The following is a 20,707-nucleotide window of genomic DNA, read 5'->3' on the forward strand; positions in this document are numbered from 1 at the left end:
ATGACTCATTTGACCATGAGGGAGAAATGGTCAAATGTAACTAAATCCTCTACAGAGCTTCCCGCCGGCACGGGTGGGGAGGCCTTGGCCAAGTCCGGGGGTCAGCGCTGATCCAGGGGCACCACCACCACCTTGTGCTCTCTCCTCCAGGCAGGAGGGGAGGAGGGATCATCGCTTTTTCTCACCTGAAGTTCGTGGATTCCAAAGCCTTCGGTCAGAGTGATCTGGAAGACCTCCAGGTTGCAAATGTACGCTGCCAGCCGGGACAGGCTCCGCTTGCCACTGCCGCCCACTCCGATCAGGAGGGCAGAGCCCTGCGCCGTGCGGAGGATCCGGCTGATGCGACACCTGGTGGGAGAAAGCGCACCCACCTGGCATGAAACCTGGGACTAGAGCTGCTCTGTTCTGTAGGTAAATATTTAGACACTAAATTCCAATTTGTATGTCAAACTTTTAGTTCTTGTTCCTCAACTTCCCCATCACAGATGCTGCCTGCATCTGCCCTCGCAGTGTTTGCCTATCAGACTGTCCTCTGCTAATAACATGCTAATAACAGCCTCGACTCTCTTATTGCTTTATCACACTCCACTCAAACAAAGACAGGTCTTTTATCAATGCCTCACATTTGTCTGATTAGCAAGTAAGATCCCAAACTTCACATCAGCTTCCATGTACGATGTCTCTGTGCCAGAATCCTTTGCTGCAGAATTAACTTGGAAAAAATGGAGTTGTTTTTAGACCAACCAACGTCACACATGGGATGTACTTCATGCAGATTGAACAATTGCCTCTTTTACAGGATTCTTATGTTTTTCGCACTGACACTCTCCCTGGGCCTCGAGCACGCTAGAAAACTTACTAAAATCATTCAGAATTGCAGTTCGATTCCCAGCAGGACAACGAATCCCTTGTTCTATGTTATTGCAGAAATCCTGAATACTTAAGCTATTGATATTATTGCCACATTTTAAAACAGGAATAAGTTTAACATGATCAAAATGTGGTTTTGAAGACAGATGTCATAATTATGTTGTCAATACTATGACAGGCAACAAAACAAAATATAAACATATGGCTATCCAAATGCAAAAACAAGACAAAAAACTGGACATCTTGGTGTTGGCTCTAGGTTGCTTTTCTGAAATAGAAACTCTAGGCTCTGAATGATGCATACTGATGGTTTAAAAAAAAACAACAAAAAACAAAACACTTCTTGAGGCCCTGGCTGGTTGGCTCAGCGGTAGAGCGTTGGCCCGGCCTGTGGAAGTCCCAAGTTCGATTCCTGGTGGGCACACAGGAGAAGCGCCCATCTGCTTCTCAATCCTTTCTCCTCTCCTCCCCTCCCCTCCCCTCTCCCCCTCCCCTCCCCTCCCCTCCCATCTTCCCTCCCCTCCCCTCCCCTCCTCTTCTTTCCTCTCTTCTCCTTCCTTCCTTCCTCTCTCTATCTCTCTATCTATCTCTTCCTGTCCCTCAGCCAAGGCTCCATTGGAGCAAAGTTGGCCCGGGCACTGAGAACAGCTCCATGGCCTCTGCCTCAGGCACTAGAATGGCTCCAGTTACAATGCAGCAACGCCCCAGATGGGCAGAGCATTGCCCCCTGGTGGGCATGCCGGGTGGATCCTGGTCAGGTAATGAGGGAGTCTGTCTCTCTGCCTCCCTGCTTCTCACTTCAGAAAAAACAACAAACCAAAACACTTCTTGAAAAAAAAAATTAAATGAGTTGGGGGTCACTTATACTAGGACCAGCATGTGTGAGCATTTCCTGAAAACCTTCGATAACTGAAAAGCTGGGTTATTTTTTACAAGTTCAACCATCCCCTTAAATTTTACATAACACAACCACACAACAAAACCACCATGGGAAAGCCATAAACTTACTCTGACACAAGTGAAGCCTCAGTTACAAGGCAGGGTTTTTATTTCATTTTAAGGTATGTTTTGAGGTTTGCACCTCACAGGATTCTCTGAGCAACAACCTCTCTTTCTACCACACTCAAGGACACACTCTGAAACCGTAACACAGAGGACATCAGCTTCTAGCTCATAAACCACTATCAAAGAAACAGCCTTCCTTCCAGGCTGCTGAGGACGCCCCGTTGAAGGACGGCAGGGGAAGCGGCCCCTCCCCCCGCCTCCAGGGGAGGCCCCTCACACCTGGCCAGGACACTCAGACCAGTCATTGTACTAACCCAGCCAGAGACAGAGTTACTAACAATTCACTTACCACCAGTCAGAGATCCTAACTAAAACTGTGCGAGCAGAGGGTTACAACTGCAAAGGGATCAATAAAACAATCAATATTTAGTATGCTTATAGTAATTGATGATGACGGGGAAGCCTGCAACATTTTTCTCAGGCACTTCGGCAATACATTTTAAACATCCACTCTTTTAAAAAATGAGTCCCCTATGTTTTCGTTTCTGTTTTTTTGTCTGGATTTCCTCCCTCTCACATGTCCTTCTTTCTTGACTTACTTTTAATCATGATTTCATTATTTTAATCTTTGCCCGAGTACCACTTATTATAATGCCGAAACTCCTGCCTCTGGTTCCAAGGAAGTACCCTGCATGCACACGGCCCACTGCTGTCCCTCCGTCCTTGTCAGACACACACAGACGGCTCCCGTGTTTTTCTGCATGCTGCAGCTGTGATAACCCAGTTTCCACTTCTGAACATTCCGCCTCGGGGCCACATGAAATCTGCCCTCACGGAAAACGTCCCTCCTCCAGATCTCTCCATCCCTAGCTCCTGAGCACCATTTTGGTCGCACCTTCGACGTCACGTCCTCATACAGACACTCAGTTCCTCTTTGGGAATCCACCTGTTACATTTCTCAGAATCAACCTATCTCATTTCTCAGAGTGGCACGTCACCTTCTGACATTGTGTTGCTTATTTGTTCATGTCCTTATGAATGCCCGTGTGAATCACAAAAACGTAAGCTCATCTAGAGACGGGTCTGGACCGTCTTGCCTGCTGCTCCATCCCCAAGTGCCTCCCACACGACGTGACAGCAGGGGCCCCACGGTTGGTTGGCCGTGAACCAGTGCACTGCCTGAGCCGCCCCGTCTGGGAGGTGAGTGATAGCCCTGTCAGCCGGGCTTACACCAGGACACGGGCCTTCTCCGAACCATCTGCCGAGAAAACACGCCCTTCCCCCTCCTTTCCTAACTTGCACAAAAGCACTGACGAGGCTGGCGATGTTCCTGTTTAGCACACAGTAGGCACTCAGTAATCATGCCTAATCAATGGAAATCAGTTTAAGTGCAACCTGTCTCTGCCACTCATGAACTTTATGACTTCAAATGAGTCACCTGTCTTCCTTCTTAATATTATACCTAAAACTGAACTGAAATTGTGGCTGTGATGACACCTGAGAAAGACGTGTAGCTATGGAAGACATTGAGATTGTGACAATTTATAGAGACACTGTAGTTCCGTAACTGTGTGGCAAACAGTAGATAAGAAGTGACGGTTCAGCGTGCTTAGTATAATCTATTGAAACACGGTAGCTATCTCTAGTTTGTACGAACGGTGTCACCATTAGTCAACCCACACGTGTTGCATGGCATCTTCGAACAAAACGAGGTGCATGGCCGCATGCAGTTCATTGTAGTTGTCCAGTGTCTCTGTAAGAGTCGCCTTCAGCCCCTCCCAGTCCTTCACTGGCAGGTAACGTGCGTCCTCCCCACCACTGGGCAGGTGGCAATAGATGAGAGGCTGCTGAAGCAGGACACAACTGTCCACACCCTGCAGGGGGAGGAACAGAAAAACGTGGTCATGTTGACCATCCAGAAGGCTTCATCTAGAGCAGCAGTTCTCAACCTGTGGGTCACGACCCCGGTGGGGTCGCCTAAAGCCATTGGAAAATACATAATGCATATCAGGTATTTACATTCCGAATCATCACTGTAGCAAAATTACAGTTATGAAGTAGCCACCAAAATTATTTTTTGGTTTGGGGTCACCGCAACATGAGGAACTGTATTGCGGGGTCACGGCATTAGAGAGGTTGAGAACCACTGCTCTAGAGGCAGAGAGGCCCATCAAGGGAAGAGTGTGCAGATCAAACCCTGGGCAGGTGGACGGAACATTCCCCGGTACAGAACAATCCCAGTGTGCAATCCCAGCTGGTTGAGCAGGACAAGCCTTTACACAAGCTTTTCCCATCCCTGTCTAACTTCTCTTCCACGTCCAACTCCAACCCTCCAGCCAGTGCCAGGGCAAACAGTGACCTCAAACACTCACACACGTACTTCAAAGTATTTATACGCCGTTTCCAGCATTTTTTTCTGGAACAGATCACAATCTTTGGTGTCTACCAGTTTGTCTCCATAGACACGAGAAGATTCATGAAGCCATAGGCGTATGACATCGTTTGAACCCTTTAAACATTCAGGAGAAGCAAATAAAATCCCCTGTAAGGCAAAAATGGAAAAAAAAAAATTAAAAATTCAGAAGATAGTGACATTCCAAGAAAATATTTTCCTTTAATATTTTCTTTAATTGCATACTGAATTTAGCAATTTGTTGAGTTAAAAGGAACATTATAAATAGTGTACATATATATTAGTAGTTTCACTCTATGATAAGCAACATTTTAAAAAGTTATTATAATTAAACTCATCTTTAGGAATGCAGCTAAGACTATATTTTTTTTTTTTTTTTTTTTGGCTAGGGAAAATATTTTATTTTTATTTTTTTTTATTTTTTTATTTTTTTATATAATTTTATTTTTTTTAATGGGGTGACATCAATAAATCAGGATACATATATTCAAAGATAACAAGTCCAGGTTATCTTGTCGTTCAATTATGTTGCATACCCACCATCCAAAGTCAGATTGTCCTCTGTCACCTTCTATCTTGTTTTCTTTGTGCCCCTCCCCACCCCCTATCCCTCTCCCATTCCCCCCTCCCCCCCATAACCACCACACTCTTATATATGTCTCTTAGTTTCACTATTATGTCCCACCTACGTATAGAATAATACAGTTCCTGTTTTTTTCTGATTTACTTATTTCGCTTCGTATCATGTTATCAAGATCCCACCATTTTGCTGTAAATGTTCCGATGTCATCATTTCTTATGGCTGAGTAGTATTCCATAGTGTATATGTGCCACATCTTCTTTATCCAGTCATCTATTGATGGGCTTTTTGGTTGTTTCCATGTCCTGGCCACTGTGAACAATGCTGCAATAAACATGGGGCTGCATGTGTCTTTACATATCAATGTTTCTGAGTTTTGGGGATATATACCCAGTAGAGGGATTGCTGGGTCATAAGGTAGTTCTATTTTCAGTTTTTTGAGGAACCACCATACTTTCTTCCATAATGGTTGTACTACTCTACATTCCCACCAACAGTGTATGAGGGTTCCTTTTTCTCCACAGCCTCTCCAACATTTGCTGTTACCTGACTTGCTAATAACAGCTAATCGAACAGGTGTGAGGTGGTATCTCATTGCCGTTTTGATTTGCATTTCTCTAATAGCTAAAGAAGATGAGCATCTTTTCATATATCTGTTGGCCATTTGTATTTCTTCCTGGGAGAAGTGTCTATTCATATCCTCTTCCCATTTTTTTATTGGATTGTTTGTTTGTTTGTTGTTGAGTTTTATGAGTTCTTTGTATATTTTGGATATTAGGCCCTTATCTGAGCTGTCGTTTGAAAAAATCATTTCCCATTTAGTTGGCTTTCTGTTTATTTTGTTATCAGTTTCTCTTGCTGAGCAAAAACTTCTTAGTCTGATGTAGTCCCATTCATTAATTTTTGCCTTCACTTCTCTTGCCATTGGAGTCAAATTCATAAAATGCTCTTTAAAACCCAGGTCCCTGAGTTGAGTACCTATGTCTTCTTCTATGTACTTAATTGTTTCAGGTCTTATGTTTAGATCTTTGATCCATTTTGAGTTAATTTTTGTACAGGGGGAGAGACTGTAGTCCAGTTTCATTCTTTTGCATGTGGCTTTCCAGTTTTCCCAGCACCATTTATTGAAGAGGCTTTCTTTTCTCCATTGTGTGTTCTTGGCCCCTTTATCAAAAATTATTTGACTATATATATGTGGTTTTATTTCTGGACTTTCTATTCTGTTCCATTGGTCTGAGTGTCTATTTTTCTGCCAATACCATGCTGTTTTGATTGTCGTGGCCCTATAATAGAGTTTGAAGTCAGGTATTGAAATGCCCCCAGCTTCATTCTTTTTCTTTAGGATTGCTTTGGCTATTCGGGGTTTTTTATAGTTCCATATAAATCTGATGATTTTTTGCTCTATTTATTTAAAAAATGTCATTGGAAGTTTGATGGGAATTGCATTAAATTTGTATATTGCTTTGGGTAATATAGCCATCTTGATTATATTTATTCTTCCTAGCCAAGAACAAGGTATATTCTTCCATCTCATTATATCTTTTTCGATTTCCCTTAACAATGGTTTATAGTTTTCATTATATAAGTCCTTTACATTCTTTGTTATGTTTATTCCTAAGTATTTTATTTTTTTTGTTGCAATCGTGAAGGGGATTATTCTTTTGAGTTCCTTCTCAGTTGTTTCATTGTTGGCATATAGAAAGGCTATTGACTTCTGTATGTTAATTTTGTATCCTGCGACCTTACTGTATTGGCTTATTGTTTCTAGTAGTCTTTTTGTGGATTCTTTGGGGTTTTCGATGTATAGTATCATATCATCTGCAAAAAGTGATACCTTTACTTCTTCTTTTCCGATATGGATGCCTTTTATTTCTTTGTCTTGTCTGATTGCTCTGGCTAGAACCTCTAGTACCACATTAAATAAGAGTGGAGAGAGTGGACAACCCTGTCTTGTTCCTGATTTAAGGGGGAAAGCCTTCAGTTTAGTGCCATTTAATATGATGTTAGCTGATGGTTTATCATATATGGCCTTTATCATGTTGAGATATTTTCCTTCTATACCCATTTTGTTGAGAGTCTTAAACATAAAATTGTGTTGTATTTTATCAAAAGCCTTTTCTGCGTCTATTGATAAGATCATGTGGTTTTTGTTCTTTGTTTTGTTGATATGGTGTATTACATTAACCGTTTTACGTATGTTGAACCATCCTTGAGATTCTGGGATGAATCCCACTTGATCATGATGTATTATTTTTTTAATATGTTGTTGTATTCGATTTGCTAGTATTTTGTTTAGTATTTTAGCATCTGTATTCATTAGAGATATTGGTCTGTAGTTTTCTTTTTTTGTGCCATCCTTGCCTGGTTTTGGTATGAGGGTTATGTTGGCTTCGTAAAATGTGTTTGGAAGTATTGCTTCTTCTTCAATTTTTTGGAAGACTTTGAGTAGAATAGGAACCAAGTCTTCTTTGAATGTTTGATAAAATTCGCTGGTATAGCCGTCAGGGCCTGGACTTTTATTTTTGGGGAGGTTTTTAATGGTTTTTTCTATTTCTTCTCTACTGATAGGTCTGTTTAGGCTTTCTGCTTCTTCTTGACTCAGTCTAGGAAGGTTGTATTTTTCTAGGAATTTATCCATTTCTTCTAGGTTGTTGAATTTAGTAGCATAAAGTTTTTCATAGTATTCTACAATAATTCTTTGTATATCTACGGTGCCCGTGGTGATTTCTCCTCTTTCATTTTGGATTTTGTTTATATGAGTGCTAAGACTATATTTTAAGAGCCAGCCCAGGAACTAAACATTGCACGTGAGAACTTGTGCCTATAACATCTTCCAACAGATCAAGTTTCCAAAACCACAGTATGAACAGCTAATGTAAAAGTCACAGGATCAAAATTTGTTTTACTCTAAAATCCCTTGATATTAGTTCATTTAAGCCTTTCATTTCACAGATGAAGAATATGAGGCCAGCCTGACCAGGCGGTGGCGCAGTGGATAGAGCGTCGGACTGGGATGCAGAGGACCCAGATTCGAGACCCCGAGGTCGCCAGCTTGAGCGTGGGCTCATCTGATTTGAGCAAAAGCCCACCAGCTTGAACCTAAGGTCGCTGGCTCCAGCAAGGGGCTACTCGGTCTGCTGAAGGCCCGCGGTCAAGGCACATATGAGAAAGCAATCAATGAACAGCTAAGGTGTTGCAACATGCAATGAAAAAACTAATGATTGATGCCTCTCATCTCTCTCCGTTCCTGTTTGTCTGACCCTGTCTATCCCTCTCTCTGACTCACTCTCTGTCTCTGTAAAAAAAAAAAAAAAAAAGAAGAAGAAGAAGAAGAATATGAGGCCAAAGTCAATTGCAGGAACTCACACCTGTGGGGTCCAGCACCAAAAACATTTTGACTCTCACCGTCCCTCAACACTGCCCTTCACTGTCTTGGATGCATACGGACCCACTCCTCACGGGGAGGGTCAGCTGGCCCTGGACTCCCAGGGTCACACCCAGAGCAGCTGTAGACAATTAGCTGCAAAAGGCTGAACAAGCGTTTGGGAAGGTCAGGTGCAGCTGACAGGCTGGGTCGGAGTGCAGAGCAGGCTGGCCTCCCATCCCATGTCCCTCTGGCCTTCTTTTTACTTCTAGGATTAAAAACCTGCTTTTAAAATAGCACTTTTATTGAGCACAGTCTTTCAGGCAAGTGCTAGAACTACAAACGTAAGGAGGAACGGTCCACCTTCTCAGGAAGGTGGTGTCTGATACAGCGCTACCCTCTGGGGGTTCCTGAAACCCTCAGGAAAGAGAGTTACACAAGCCTGACCTGTGGTGGCGCAGTGGATAAAGAGTCGACCTGGAAATGCTGAGGTCGCAGGTTAGAAACCCTGGGTTTGCCTGGTCAAGGCACATATGGGAATTGATGCTTCCAGCTCCTCCCCCCCTTCTCTCTCTCTCTGTCTCTCCCTCTCCTCTCTAAAATGAATAAATAAAAATTTTTAAAAAAATTAAAAAAAAAAAAAAAAAAAGAGGGTTACACAAGCGTAAAGAAACAGAAGTCACTGGTAGGAAGAAAGAAACCCCAGGAAGGCTTCCTCTCTAGCCAGTGATAGCCTCTCCCACAGAAGCCCTTGAAGCTCTTTCTTTCACAGAAGAAAGTGAAGTACGTAACTTTCCCTCTGCAGGTGCTGTTGAAGGTCGACAACAACAGTTGGGTTTTTAAAAAATAACCTCAGGTTTCAAATCACCTCTTTGGAATTTCCTTTCTAAACCAAACACATAAACACTGTTCTCTCCCAGTGTTGCTGCCAAACCAACATAGTCAAGCAATCGAAGAAACTGCTTCTCTTGATGTATGTTTAAAAAAATCGTATCAAACAAATAACATGACAAATAATCCTCTTCCTTGGTACAAAATGAAGCAGCCAAATGTTTCTAAGGAACAAATAAAATAAGGAGTCCAGACTTCTACCCTGACTTCTGCCAAGTCTCTGCGACCCGAGAGTGACGACGACTCCTCCCATTAATAAAAGGGAATAATAACAAACCCACCATACTTACTCCCCAGAGAAGGGTATGATAGGAAATAAAGAATACATGCAAATTACATAGCAGAGTTTTCAATTAAGTTCTAAAGCCGGATCATTCCGCCACCCAAGACGCGTCACGGAGAGCCTTCACGGTACCTGAAAGATGTTCGATAGGTCTCTCAGATTAAAGAGGTAGTGGAATCGGACCGCCGTGGGCAAAAAGTGACGCGTCATCATCTGATGGGCTGCAATGGCCGCCTGGATCAGTGCGGGGCCGCTCCTGAGAACTGCGGGATCAAAGGCTTGCTGCTGGAAACGGAAACCCAGGATTTGGCTGTAGATGGTGGTTAGAGCGTCCGCAGATGGAAAGTTGAATGCAAACACTGTGAAGTGTCTCTGAGAAAACAAAACAGAACATATCAGAATTGCAAAATGTAAGGATTATTACGGTACCAGTAGATTTCAAAAAAAGGGGGGAGGGGCTTATTTTTGTCACTCCTTTCTGTTCCAATGCCCATGGCCATTTCACTTTGTAGTGCCACCCTCTCTGACTCGGGGCCTGGCTGGCTGCCCTGACTGAGCCAATTGAATAATCTAGACGTGACCCTGGGACAGTCACTGGCAGAGGCCTGTGTGCTTCCACTTGCTCTCGTAAGGTTCTAGCTCTGCCCTAAATTCTACAAGGATCAAGACCTACAGTGCTGGAGTATTATACTTAGGGGCTATTTGAAAGAGGGCAGGACTCAGCCCCCTACCTGGAGTCTCGGACTGACTGTGAAACTGCCCACCATCGGATTCATGCAGGCCACGTACTGACAGTTGTGGATTTGTTTGAGCGTCACCTTCTGCCTGTCATACCTGGAAGACAGAAAACAGAGTCTTCAATCTGAACACTGAGGACGACAGCCCAGCAAAATCCACCCGCGTTCATCAAGGACTCCGTGGCCCACGGTCTCCTTTGACCTTGCAACCGCTCTGCTGACTGAGCCGGCTAGCCTCACCTCAGAGACAACGAAACAAAAGCTGGGAAAACTGGAGGCTGCATAGCTCCTGTGATGCCGGAATCCACGTGTGGAGCCGAGTCAACACACACTATTACTGCTATTGACTCTTCTGTGACTCTATTTCCAGTTGGAAATACACATAGCCACGCTGGGGGCTCTCCCTCTGGTTAACTGAGGGACCCCAGACTGCAGCACCCAGAGAGGAGCACATGGTTACATCCCACGGGACGAGGTCATGCCCCTCTGAGTGATGCAGTGTGAGATTATGTATTAAAGGATTTGATTCTTAAGCCAGACAGTTTATGTTTCCAGAATACTTTTCTTTTTTTTTTTTTTTTCTGAAGCTGGAAACGAGGAGAGACAGTCAGACAGACTCCCGCATGCGCCCGACCGGGATCCACCCGGCACACCCACCAGGGGCGACACTCTGCCCACCAGGGGGCGATGCTCTGCCCCTCCGGGGCGTCGCTCTGCCGCGACCAGAGCCACTCTAGCGCCTGGGGCAGAGGCCAAGGAGCCATCCCCAGCGCCTGGGCCATCTTTGCTCCAATGGAGCCTTGGCTGCGGGAGGGGAAGAGAGAGACAGAGAGGAAGGAGGGGGTGGGGGTGGAGAAGCAAATGGGCGCTTCTCCTATGTGCCCTGGCCGGGAATCGAACCCGGGTCCCCCACACGCCAGGCCGACGCTCTACCGCTGAGCCAACCGGCCAGGGCCACAGAATACTTTTTGATTTAACTCGTCCCAAGATACAATGGGAATCTACTCCATTTAAGATGACGAAAATGGGGCACACGGTAAAATCCAAAAGGTAGCACAGAAAATGCCCCTCCTCAGAAGAGGAAGAAATTAGGGTAATTCCATTTGTAAATGTTTATCCATAGTAATGAGATTTCAGTAGAGACTACAACAGAGAGAATCACTTACCAGTGTCCATAATCAAGGTGCTGTCGGATCAGAGTGTGGGGCTGGACGGTGCCGTATAAATCCACTTCGGGCATGTTCATGTCGTCGATAAAATAAACCAGTTTTTTGTTTCCTGCTGGGCCATAGTTGCGACCAGCTTTTTTCTCTAGAGGCTTCTCAAGAATTCCTGAAACAAAGATATAATTCTGGCCAGTCAGGTAAAATGTAACTTTCTGTCTTTAGTCCTTTTTTCTTATTTTTTTTTTTCCTTCATCTTCCGTCCATTTCATTCACTCTTTTGCTTCACGTATCACCTCTCTGCAGGTTAGTACCAGAGCTGCGTCTCCGGTCACCTCCTTGTATGTCAAGCTCTCTTGCCAACCTCCTGCTGTAGCCCGAGCTCACCTCTCCTGTCCTTTCCTGGACAGTCACCATCTGCAGCCTGATATCACTGTTACACCCGAGACAATGCCATCACTGATCGGTCTGATCGGTGCCCTCTTCTCCCCGTGCCCACTCTAATGCATGGCCCCCTGACAGTCCAGTCCCAGCCTGGCCTCTCAGTCCCTCTCTATCACTCCGCAAGAGTGTCCAGGGATAGTTCAAAAGTCTCCCACGCCTCTCTTGGGCCACTGGAGTGCAGCAGTACAAGAGGCTACGGCATGAGGACACTATGCTGTGTAGACATCAATTATATTTCCCCGTGTGCCCATATGACTTTGTGTCAATATAGTAGGGAGAAAATCGTGAGTGTAGGAAATTCTGAAGAGTGTGTGTCTGAGATGTATCTACTTGTTAATTCTCCAAACCAACCATAAATAGCTCGAACACTGTGAACTATGTCTTGTTCATTTCTATGTTCCTGATGACAACTACAATAATTTGTTAAATGAATCAACAAGGAAATACTATACATCATCGATAAATTCACAAATCCCTCTTGCAAGCATCAGACACGCATTTCTATATGCCTGCTGGGCCTCCGTTTCTTTCAGCCACTGGTGCCTCAATGTTTGGCCAACACCAAATATATATGCCTCTTCCCCACTCACAACCCACCTCTTCCCATCTGCCTTCTGTGCTCAGACGCAAAGCCTCACCATAATCCTCACTCTATGTCACTGGTCTGCCCAACCACAGCCCATACATGGTTCTTCATGTCTCCTCCTCTTGGCCTTACCTTCTACAGTTCTAGTCCAGGCGACATGACATTCAGCTAATACCTTACCCAGGGGGCTGGCCTGCCGCCTCAGACTTCTTCTCCTGAAGACTAGCTTGCCTCTTGTCAGTCCCTTGCTCCCATCAACACCTCGCCACTGCCTTCCAACTGAAACGCGTTCTTTTCAGCCAGCCTCTCAGCTCTCTCTGCAGTTACAATGCCCAACCATCCAGGCTGCCTGGGACTGCACCAATTTTAGCACTAAAAGTCCCGAGTCCCAGAAACCCTTTCAGTCTTTGGCCAACTTGACAGCTGGGCTCTCTATCTACAATACAACGTCCAGCCACCACTCCAGCCTCTTCCCCGCCTTCTACCCCATCATTGTGATTCAGTCAACCTAGAGATCTGATTCATCACCCATGTCCTACAGTTTCCTTTCACGCGTTGGCTTAACTTGTCTCTTCTAACCCAAGTCCCATTTTTGCCTGCATACCATGCCATCTCAAAGCTCTGAAATCCTAACTTTCTTTAGAAAAGAAGGGCTCTTCCTGGTCCTCGTGCTAATAGGCCATCTGTAGATCTCAGCCCTGCCTGCCTCCCTTCCAGGAGCTCACAGGACGAACTCATACTGTCGCCAAGGACTCCGCTCAGCTACTGAACTGCAGCCCTAACCTTCCACTCACAGGGGATAAAATGATCCCTTCTTTTGTGTCTAGGAATGAAACACACGTGCTAGACACAGTGCCCAGGAAACAGTAGATAAATGATAGATACTTGCTGAATAAAATACTGCTGAGGCAGCTCTTTAACTGTCCCGTTCACAAAGACAAGGGAAACTAACTTGAATCAAAAAGAGATTACAGCAACATCCCTCTGGGCTGAGTTAATAATGTGAGAAAGTGTATTATTAATCTCCACTGATGATATCTAAGAAAAGCAACAACACATGCCCACGCACACTCACAACACAGATATCATGTTCAGGGCAGCTCAGCAGGTTTAACAAACTACTAAACAACAGTGAGCTCTGCTGCCCCTCCCCCCCAGAGAACCCCATTACTCTGTGGGACCAAGTGACAGATCTACCAATAGCAGCCCTTCCTCCTCCTCCTCCTCCTCCTCTACTTTCAAAGTCTACTTTGCTTGACTTTCCTAACTGAGAGTGCCCACAGCCAGTGTGGTTCTTTTGATTCTATTGATACATTTATTCACTGATGGCCTGTCATTCCAACAACACAGTCTGAATGAATTTCTCCTACATCAATGCCTTGGAAAGGTAACCAGAGCGCTCCCTCCTGAGTGTGCCCTCACGACGCCCAGGCTCCACAGAACTGATGAAAGGAAACCTAACGGTTTAGTGGCGAAGCAGTGATCGAGACTGATAGAAATTCTTTACGGTCTAAACAGTCCTAACCCAAACAAAGCCAGGAGTAATATAAAAAGCCCAAACCACAGTATTTGAACCAAGTATCTTTACCCAGAATAGTGATAGGTAAAACTTCACCTGGGGCCTCAGAAACTGTATCAAGCCGGGAGAAAGCCACCGGGTGGCATGTCGTGGCCCTGACCGCTTCTGACCAGTCATGCCTGGGACAGAAGCAGGAGGAGCACTTACTCTGCAGGGCTGCCGACGTCGTGCAGTAGTTGAAAGGTACACGGGACACTATGTAGTCCTCAGAGAGACTGGCCAGCGTGTCCCCGACAAAGACCGTCTTCCCCACTCCGGCGTAGCCCACCAGCATCAGCGGCTGCCCTTTCTCCAGCAGCAGCTCCAGGAAGTACCGGAGCCGCCTGGTCTCTGCTGTGGGAACCAGAACTCTCTGGAGGGAAAAGACAGAACGAGAGAGAGATCAGAGAGCATGACCTGTGGTGGCGCAGAGGATAAAGCGTCGACCTGGAACGCTGAGGTCGCCTGTTTGAAGCCCTGGGTTTGCCTGGTCAAGGCACATATGGGAGTTGATGCTTCCTGCTCCTCCTCCCTTCTCTCTCTCTCTCTCTCTCTCTCTCTCTCTCCTCTCTATAATAAATTTTAAAAATTATAGAAAGAGAGAGAGAGAGAGAGGTCAGAGAGAGACATTCCCAAGTTTCATACTCCTCTCTATAATAAATTTTAAAAATTCTAGAAAGAGAGAGAGAGAGAGGTCAGAGAGAGACATTCCCAAGTTTCATACCCGAACTAACAGAGTCACTATAGAATTGAGACCCAATGAACTCTCACTTCAAGTTACCACTTGCGGGAGAGATAACCCACCTAATCCTCTGTTCTGAACTGTCAGAGTTCAGACATCCTTGCTTGAGTCTGCACTCGGGCAGTGTGGTTGACATGACACAGCATAATCAACTGATTTACATTTTCCAATTAAAGTCCTAGCTCCCTATGACGGAATACCTACACTCTGCCCAAGCTGTTAGACGTGTAAGAGGATACAGTAAACGTTTAAGAAACCGTCAGCACACTTCAGTTGCTGACAAAACATTTGAAAAGTCAAGGCACACATAAATGAAAGTTGGTAGCCATGCTTTGGCCAGGAAGAGTAAGTGGCAAACGATTAGGAACAATCCACACTATAGGAGTTAAGTGTCGGGGGGAGACAGTTCGGGGGAAACAGTAGTTTTAAGTGGAATATTCACAAATCCAAAGCATATTTGAAAGTTATTATACATTGTTTTAAAAAATGTATAACAATGGTTCTGCTTTGAAAATGGGCTACTTATTTAGATACTACCTCGTTTCCCAAAGAATTTGAGGTGCCTCACAGGAATACAATAAAATAGAGAATGCAATGAAATAAAAATCAAACTCAGGGAACAGAGCCTAATACGTAAGATCAGGAAAAACATGCAGGTGCAGACATGCAGAAAACAGAACCTGACACAGTGATCAGAAGAGTTGACAATTTCTCGCCTTTCTTGATGGCCAATTTAAAACGGGGGCAAAGGGCCTGACCTGTGGTGGCGCAGTGGATAAAGCGTTGACCTGGAAATGCTGAGGTCGCCGGATCGAAACCCTCAGCTTGCCTGGTCAAGGCACCTATGGGAGTTGATGCTTCCAGCTCCTCCCCCTTCTTTCTCTCCTCTCTATCCCTCTCTGTCTCTCTCTCTCTCCTCTCTAAAAATGAATAAATAAAATAAAAAATAAAACGGGGGCAAAAAACTACACGCAGGGTTTATACTGTTCATAAGAAAAACACCAATTCTGTAATGAAGAAAGTTCTTCCCACTGGGCTTAGCAGACACTGAACACAACTGAGAATACTATAGATCATACAGGATCATGTTGAGAACAGTGAACATTTACCCCAGAACTGTGTTTTCATTCCGTGATACTCTCAGGACCCACCAAAAGGCACACACTGTTCGGTGCTACATTACCATTTTTCCTTTCTTAAACTGAATTGATCGGTGTGACATTGATTAATAACACCATACAGGTTCCAAGAGGACACCTCTATAACACCTCATTTGCATACTGGTCATGTGCCCACCACCCAAGGTCAAGACTCTTCCCACCACCATTTACCCTCCTTGGCTCCTCCCCCAACCCCCTTTCCTGCGGGCGGTCACCATACTGCAATCTGTGTCTGGATTTTTGTCTTTATTTTTATTTTTGCTTAATCCCTTCAGCTTTTTCACCCAGCCCTCCAACCCCCTATGATAGCTGTCAGTCTGTTCTCAGTATCTATGAATCTGTTTCTATTTTGTCAGTTTACTTTGTTCATTAGATTCCACATATGAGTGAAATCATATAGTATTTGTCTTTGCGACTTTAAATAGTCCTAGATGACGTTTTTTCATTTATTAGAGTTGCATGTTATGACATTTTTTTCTTGCTTGCTGCTCATTGTCATCATTTGCTGTTTGGTTTGGCTGTTAGCTCTTTTCTCTACATGAACACCCATCACTCACATGAAGAGCCGAGTACGTGACGGACTGTGCTAAGCACTTTATACGCATTATGTCATATGATACTCATAACACATCTATGAGGAGAGTTCTGTTATTTCTTTTTCAGAGATGATGAAACTACAGCTTAGAGAACGTTAACAATGTGGCCAAGGTCACAGTGAACTGTAAGTGGTGGTACTTGGATTCAAACCCAAGTCTGTCCGGAGCCTGAGCCCCGTCTCACCTCCCACACAGAATACACTTCAGGGCATGGACTGCAGACTCTTGACTCTCTTGGTACCTCGTTTTTTTTTCCTATGTAAAAGTCCCTACCTTAGAAAGTTATTGTAAGGATTAAATTAATCCACGTAGAGCAATTAGAAAAGGGCCTGACATAGAGTAATGTAATATTAGTACTGGCTATTGTTAGGGACTCGGTAGGGCTCTCTTTCAATACGTTAAGAGACAGTTAATCAAAGCACCACATTTAGCACAACTGTGTGTAAAGACTACAAAGTCCTGCTCGGTTCCTTGTTGAATAAAAGATATCATTGATCAGGCCCATCGACCTGTGATAACAGTCTTTGCTTAATTACAAACTCTCAGCCTTCAACCAGGCAGATGATGTTGCTAGGCAGATACAGTCTAGGTAGGGTGAACCAAACAGCTATTTCAAAATATATGAAGCACGTGGAACAGACACTGTGGTTGCCTCCCATCAGCCACTTCTCCATGCCTTCCTTCTGGTCAGACCCATTCTTTGCCCAAGTCTCCCTGCCTCTGCCACACAGCACGTCCTTCAGAGGACACTGAAGCCCGTTCCTAGTGGTGTGAATCGTCAAGCCAATCACGGTGACCCCATTAGCCTGGCCTGAGACAGGTTAGGGCTGACACATGATTCCTGGAAATTAGATGCAAGAGGTCTGCTCTGGGGCTTTAAGAATGGTTTCCTCACTCTGAATAAAAAGATATGAGGAAGTCTACTTTTCTTCTGTAGGTAACTCCTGGGGCCATGGGAGCAATCTTGAGACCATGAGGAATACCATCCTTAAAATGAAACCCGTGAGCAGGCAGATGGAAGACCTGATTCCCTGGTGATATCATCAAGTCACAGAATTAATCAGTCGGGGAGTCATCCTACGTCTGAATTTCTTGTTTGTGAAATAAATTTCCCCATGGTTAGGAGTTATTGGTTGGATTGTATCTTTTCAGAGTTCTTATGGTAAAGCCCTACTACCTCAGACTGTGTGCCTGTATTTAGAAGTAGGGTCTGTAAAAGGGAAATTACGTTTAAATGAGGCTGTAGGGTGGGCACTAATCCAACCTGTCTGTTGTCCTTAGAAGAGGAGGAACTTCACACACACCTGGGGACAATATCCAGGGACTCACGCTCACAGAGAAAAGACCATGTGAGGACATGGCGAGAGCCAACCCCAGAGAGCTATCAGGAGAAACCTAACCTGCTGACACTTCAACCCTGGATGTCCAGCCTCCAGAACTGTGACAATTTCCAATGTTTAAGCCACCCAGTCTGCGGTATTTTGTAGTGGCGGCCCTAGCCCACTCATACAAATGGAGCAGGCCCTTCATCCAGTATGGCTGGGTGTTCTGACAAAAAGGGAATTTTGAATACAGACACACAGGGAATATGCTGTGTGAGGATGGGAGGTACGCTGCCACAAACCAGAGAATACCAGGGCGGCCAGCAAAGCCCCGGCAGCTAGGAGAGAAGCTAGGTGCATTCTCGCTCAGCCCTCAGAAGGAACGATGCCGCTGACACCTTGATTTTGAACCTCAAGCCTCCAAAACCAGGAGGCAATTTCTGTTGTTCAAGCCGCCTAGTTTGTGGTACGTTGTCAAAACAGCTCCAGGAAACGAACACATTGGGTTTTCTCACTTGACAGTAGCTGCCTCCTAGTCAATGTCATGAAGGTCATCTATATTCTACTCATCTAGCAGTCCTTGAGACAATACACTCCAAAATGAATCAGAATGACTAATTTTGAGAAAAAACATAATAAAAAGACAAATAGATTCACGCAGAATTAGAATACAACTAAAAAAAACTTGACATAAGAGAAACACAGAAGAACAATTTATGGAGAGAAACGATAAAAAGACATAAGGTTCCACTTAGATTTGTCTGCTATGTGAATTTGAAACACAAGTTGAGGAGATCAAACATATTCACTTTATGGCTTCAAAGGATGGTTAAAGGGGAGAAGATATATAAAAGTGCTGTCTAATTCAGTGAGAGGAGGGGAGACAGAGAGACAGACTTCTGCATGTGTCCCGACTAGAATCCACCTGGCAAGTCCACTAGGGGATGATGTTCTGCACAACTGGGGCATTACTCTGTTGCTCAGCAACTGAGCCCTTCTTAGCACCTGAGGTGGAGGCCATGAAGCCATCCTAAGTGCCCAGGGCCAACTCACTCCAATTGAGCCATGGCTGCAGAAGGGGAAGAGGGAGAGAAAGGAAGGAAGAGAGAAAGGGAGGGAGGGAGGAAGGAAGAAAGAGGGGAGGGAGAAGCAAGAAGGAAGCAGGGAGAAGCAGATGGGCACTTCTCTTGTGTGCCCTGACCCAGAATTGAGCCCAGGACATCCACATGTTGGTCTGGTGCTCTACCACTGAGCCAACTGGCCACGGCCTAAAAAGTGCTGTCTAAAAAATTTACTATAAGGTCAGAAATAAGAATCCACTGAACTACAGAAATGTGCCTCCAATTTTTAACAAAAAACCTACAAAATTTCTCGGAAAAAAGCTGTTAACACAGAAATAAGTTGAAATTTCTACAAAGAGGGTGCAGCGATATAATAGCCACTTCCTATAACTATTCCTATAACTGGGGTGATTTCCTCCAGGAAATATGTATATGCTGAGCATATCAACAATAACTTACCTATCAGGTGAGGGGTGGGGGGTGGGGAAAGACTGGTAAAGAACAAATAAAAAAACACTTAAACCAGCACAATGGGGCTTGAAAATGACTGCGTTCCACACACCTACCTGTAGAGGTACTTCTGGGTCCATCGTAAATTGGGGGATTTTATCAGTCCAAGGCAAGAATTTCTTAGAGTTGTGGTCCAGATAATAGTCAAAGACTGTCCCCTGAGAGGGAAACTTCACTGCCTTCATCTCCCTGTGCCACCACCGACTGAACTCTGCCTGGTAACCAGAAAACTAAGGAGAATAGGAGAAATGCTTATTGCAGACTTCAAAGTATTCAATAATTGAGAACACATACAAAATGCCTCCAAATCCTACTGAACACACAGAGTTTGCAGTGTACAGAGTCATAATAACCAATGGAATTGAGAAACTGACCCAAGGAAATAAATAACTACACATATGTTATAAGGACTGATGCTACCAGAAAGGCAGAAAGCTAAAATTGCCATATATCCATCAGGTACAAATTCTGGAATTTGTTTTTGTTGCATCCACAAAAACACTTGTTCTTACCTAATTCGAGTGTGCTGATCTCAAATCTGACATTAGTTTTTCTCTGTAAGTTATACTATTTTTGCAATTCAAGATTTTAGGTTTTCATCTTATTGTAAAATTTTCAACATTTAGTTTAACATAATGAAGTAGAATGTCTTCTTGGGCATCATCTTTGTGAAAATATAATAATTTAATGCAGCAAATACACTAATACCCTAAAATATATGATTGCATCAGAATTTGTCTACAATTTCGAAATAGAACATATTAAAACACTTATTTTAATCATAAAATTTGCGCAAAACATATGAATTCTATTCAGGCAAAAATTTGCATTTGTAGCTCTTGCATTTGTGTACTTGTTGAGGACAATATCGTTTGATGCTCCAGCAGTAGTCTGCTCATCACTAACAGCTCCAAGATTTTCAGGAAACTTATCAAGGTGACTGTTCAGGAAGTGAATCTTAACGCTCATGTTACATTCAATGTCGCAGAAAGCCAACAGCATTCTTTGAACCAGAAGTTCATAGTTTTCTGCTTTTTTGTTGCCAAGGAAGTTCTTTGTAACTGCCACAAAAGATTGCCATGCTGCTTTCTCCTCCTTATTCATCTTCCTGGCAAATTCTTTGTCACATATGAGGGTTCGAATTTGAGGTCCATCAAATACACCTGCTTTTATCTTCTCGAAAGACAAGGCAGGAAAAGCAGAAATAATATGTTGAAAGCATTCACTTTATCTATTCAAAGCCTGAACAAACTGCTTCATTAAGCCAAATTTGATGTGAAGTAGGGGAAAAATGATCCTGTCTTGATTAACTAAAGATTCATTCACAATATTTTGCATCCCTACTTCCAGAGCTTCACGTTTTGGCCACTCCTTCTGTGTCCAGTGTTTCTCCTGAGCTCAGCTGTCCCACAAACACAGAAA

The 20,707-nt window shown here is 44.1% G+C and overlaps 1 protein-coding gene across 5 annotated transcripts in view; it reads right to left on the reverse strand.

Moving 5' to 3' along the window:
• DNAH11 (dynein axonemal heavy chain 11) overlaps positions 1–20,707 on the reverse strand; it is a 302,981-nt gene that overhangs the window by 131,963 nt on the left and 150,311 nt on the right. For all 5 annotated transcript variants that reach the window (XM_066354493.1, XM_066354491.1, XM_066354490.1 and 2 more), the window contains exons 45-52: positions 19,342–19,515; positions 14,063–14,267; positions 11,310–11,475; positions 10,138–10,240; positions 9,539–9,778; positions 4,256–4,417; positions 3,556–3,749; positions 186–348 (exon numbers count right to left, since the gene is read on the reverse strand). In XM_066354493.1, the coding sequence (XP_066210590.1) occupies positions 186–348; positions 3,556–3,749; positions 4,256–4,417; positions 9,539–9,778; positions 10,138–10,240; positions 11,310–11,475; positions 14,063–14,267; positions 19,342–19,515 (1,407 nt within the window). The remainder of the gene's footprint in view (positions 1–185; positions 349–3,555; positions 3,750–4,255; positions 4,418–9,538; positions 9,779–10,137; positions 10,241–11,309; positions 11,476–14,062; positions 14,268–19,341; positions 19,516–20,707) is intronic.

Source organism: Saccopteryx leptura, chromosome 12 (genome assembly GCF_036850995.1).
Source record: "Saccopteryx leptura isolate mSacLep1 chromosome 12, mSacLep1_pri_phased_curated, whole genome shotgun sequence".
In the NCBI taxonomy this organism is placed as follows: domain Eukaryota; kingdom Metazoa; phylum Chordata; class Mammalia; order Chiroptera; family Emballonuridae; genus Saccopteryx; species Saccopteryx leptura.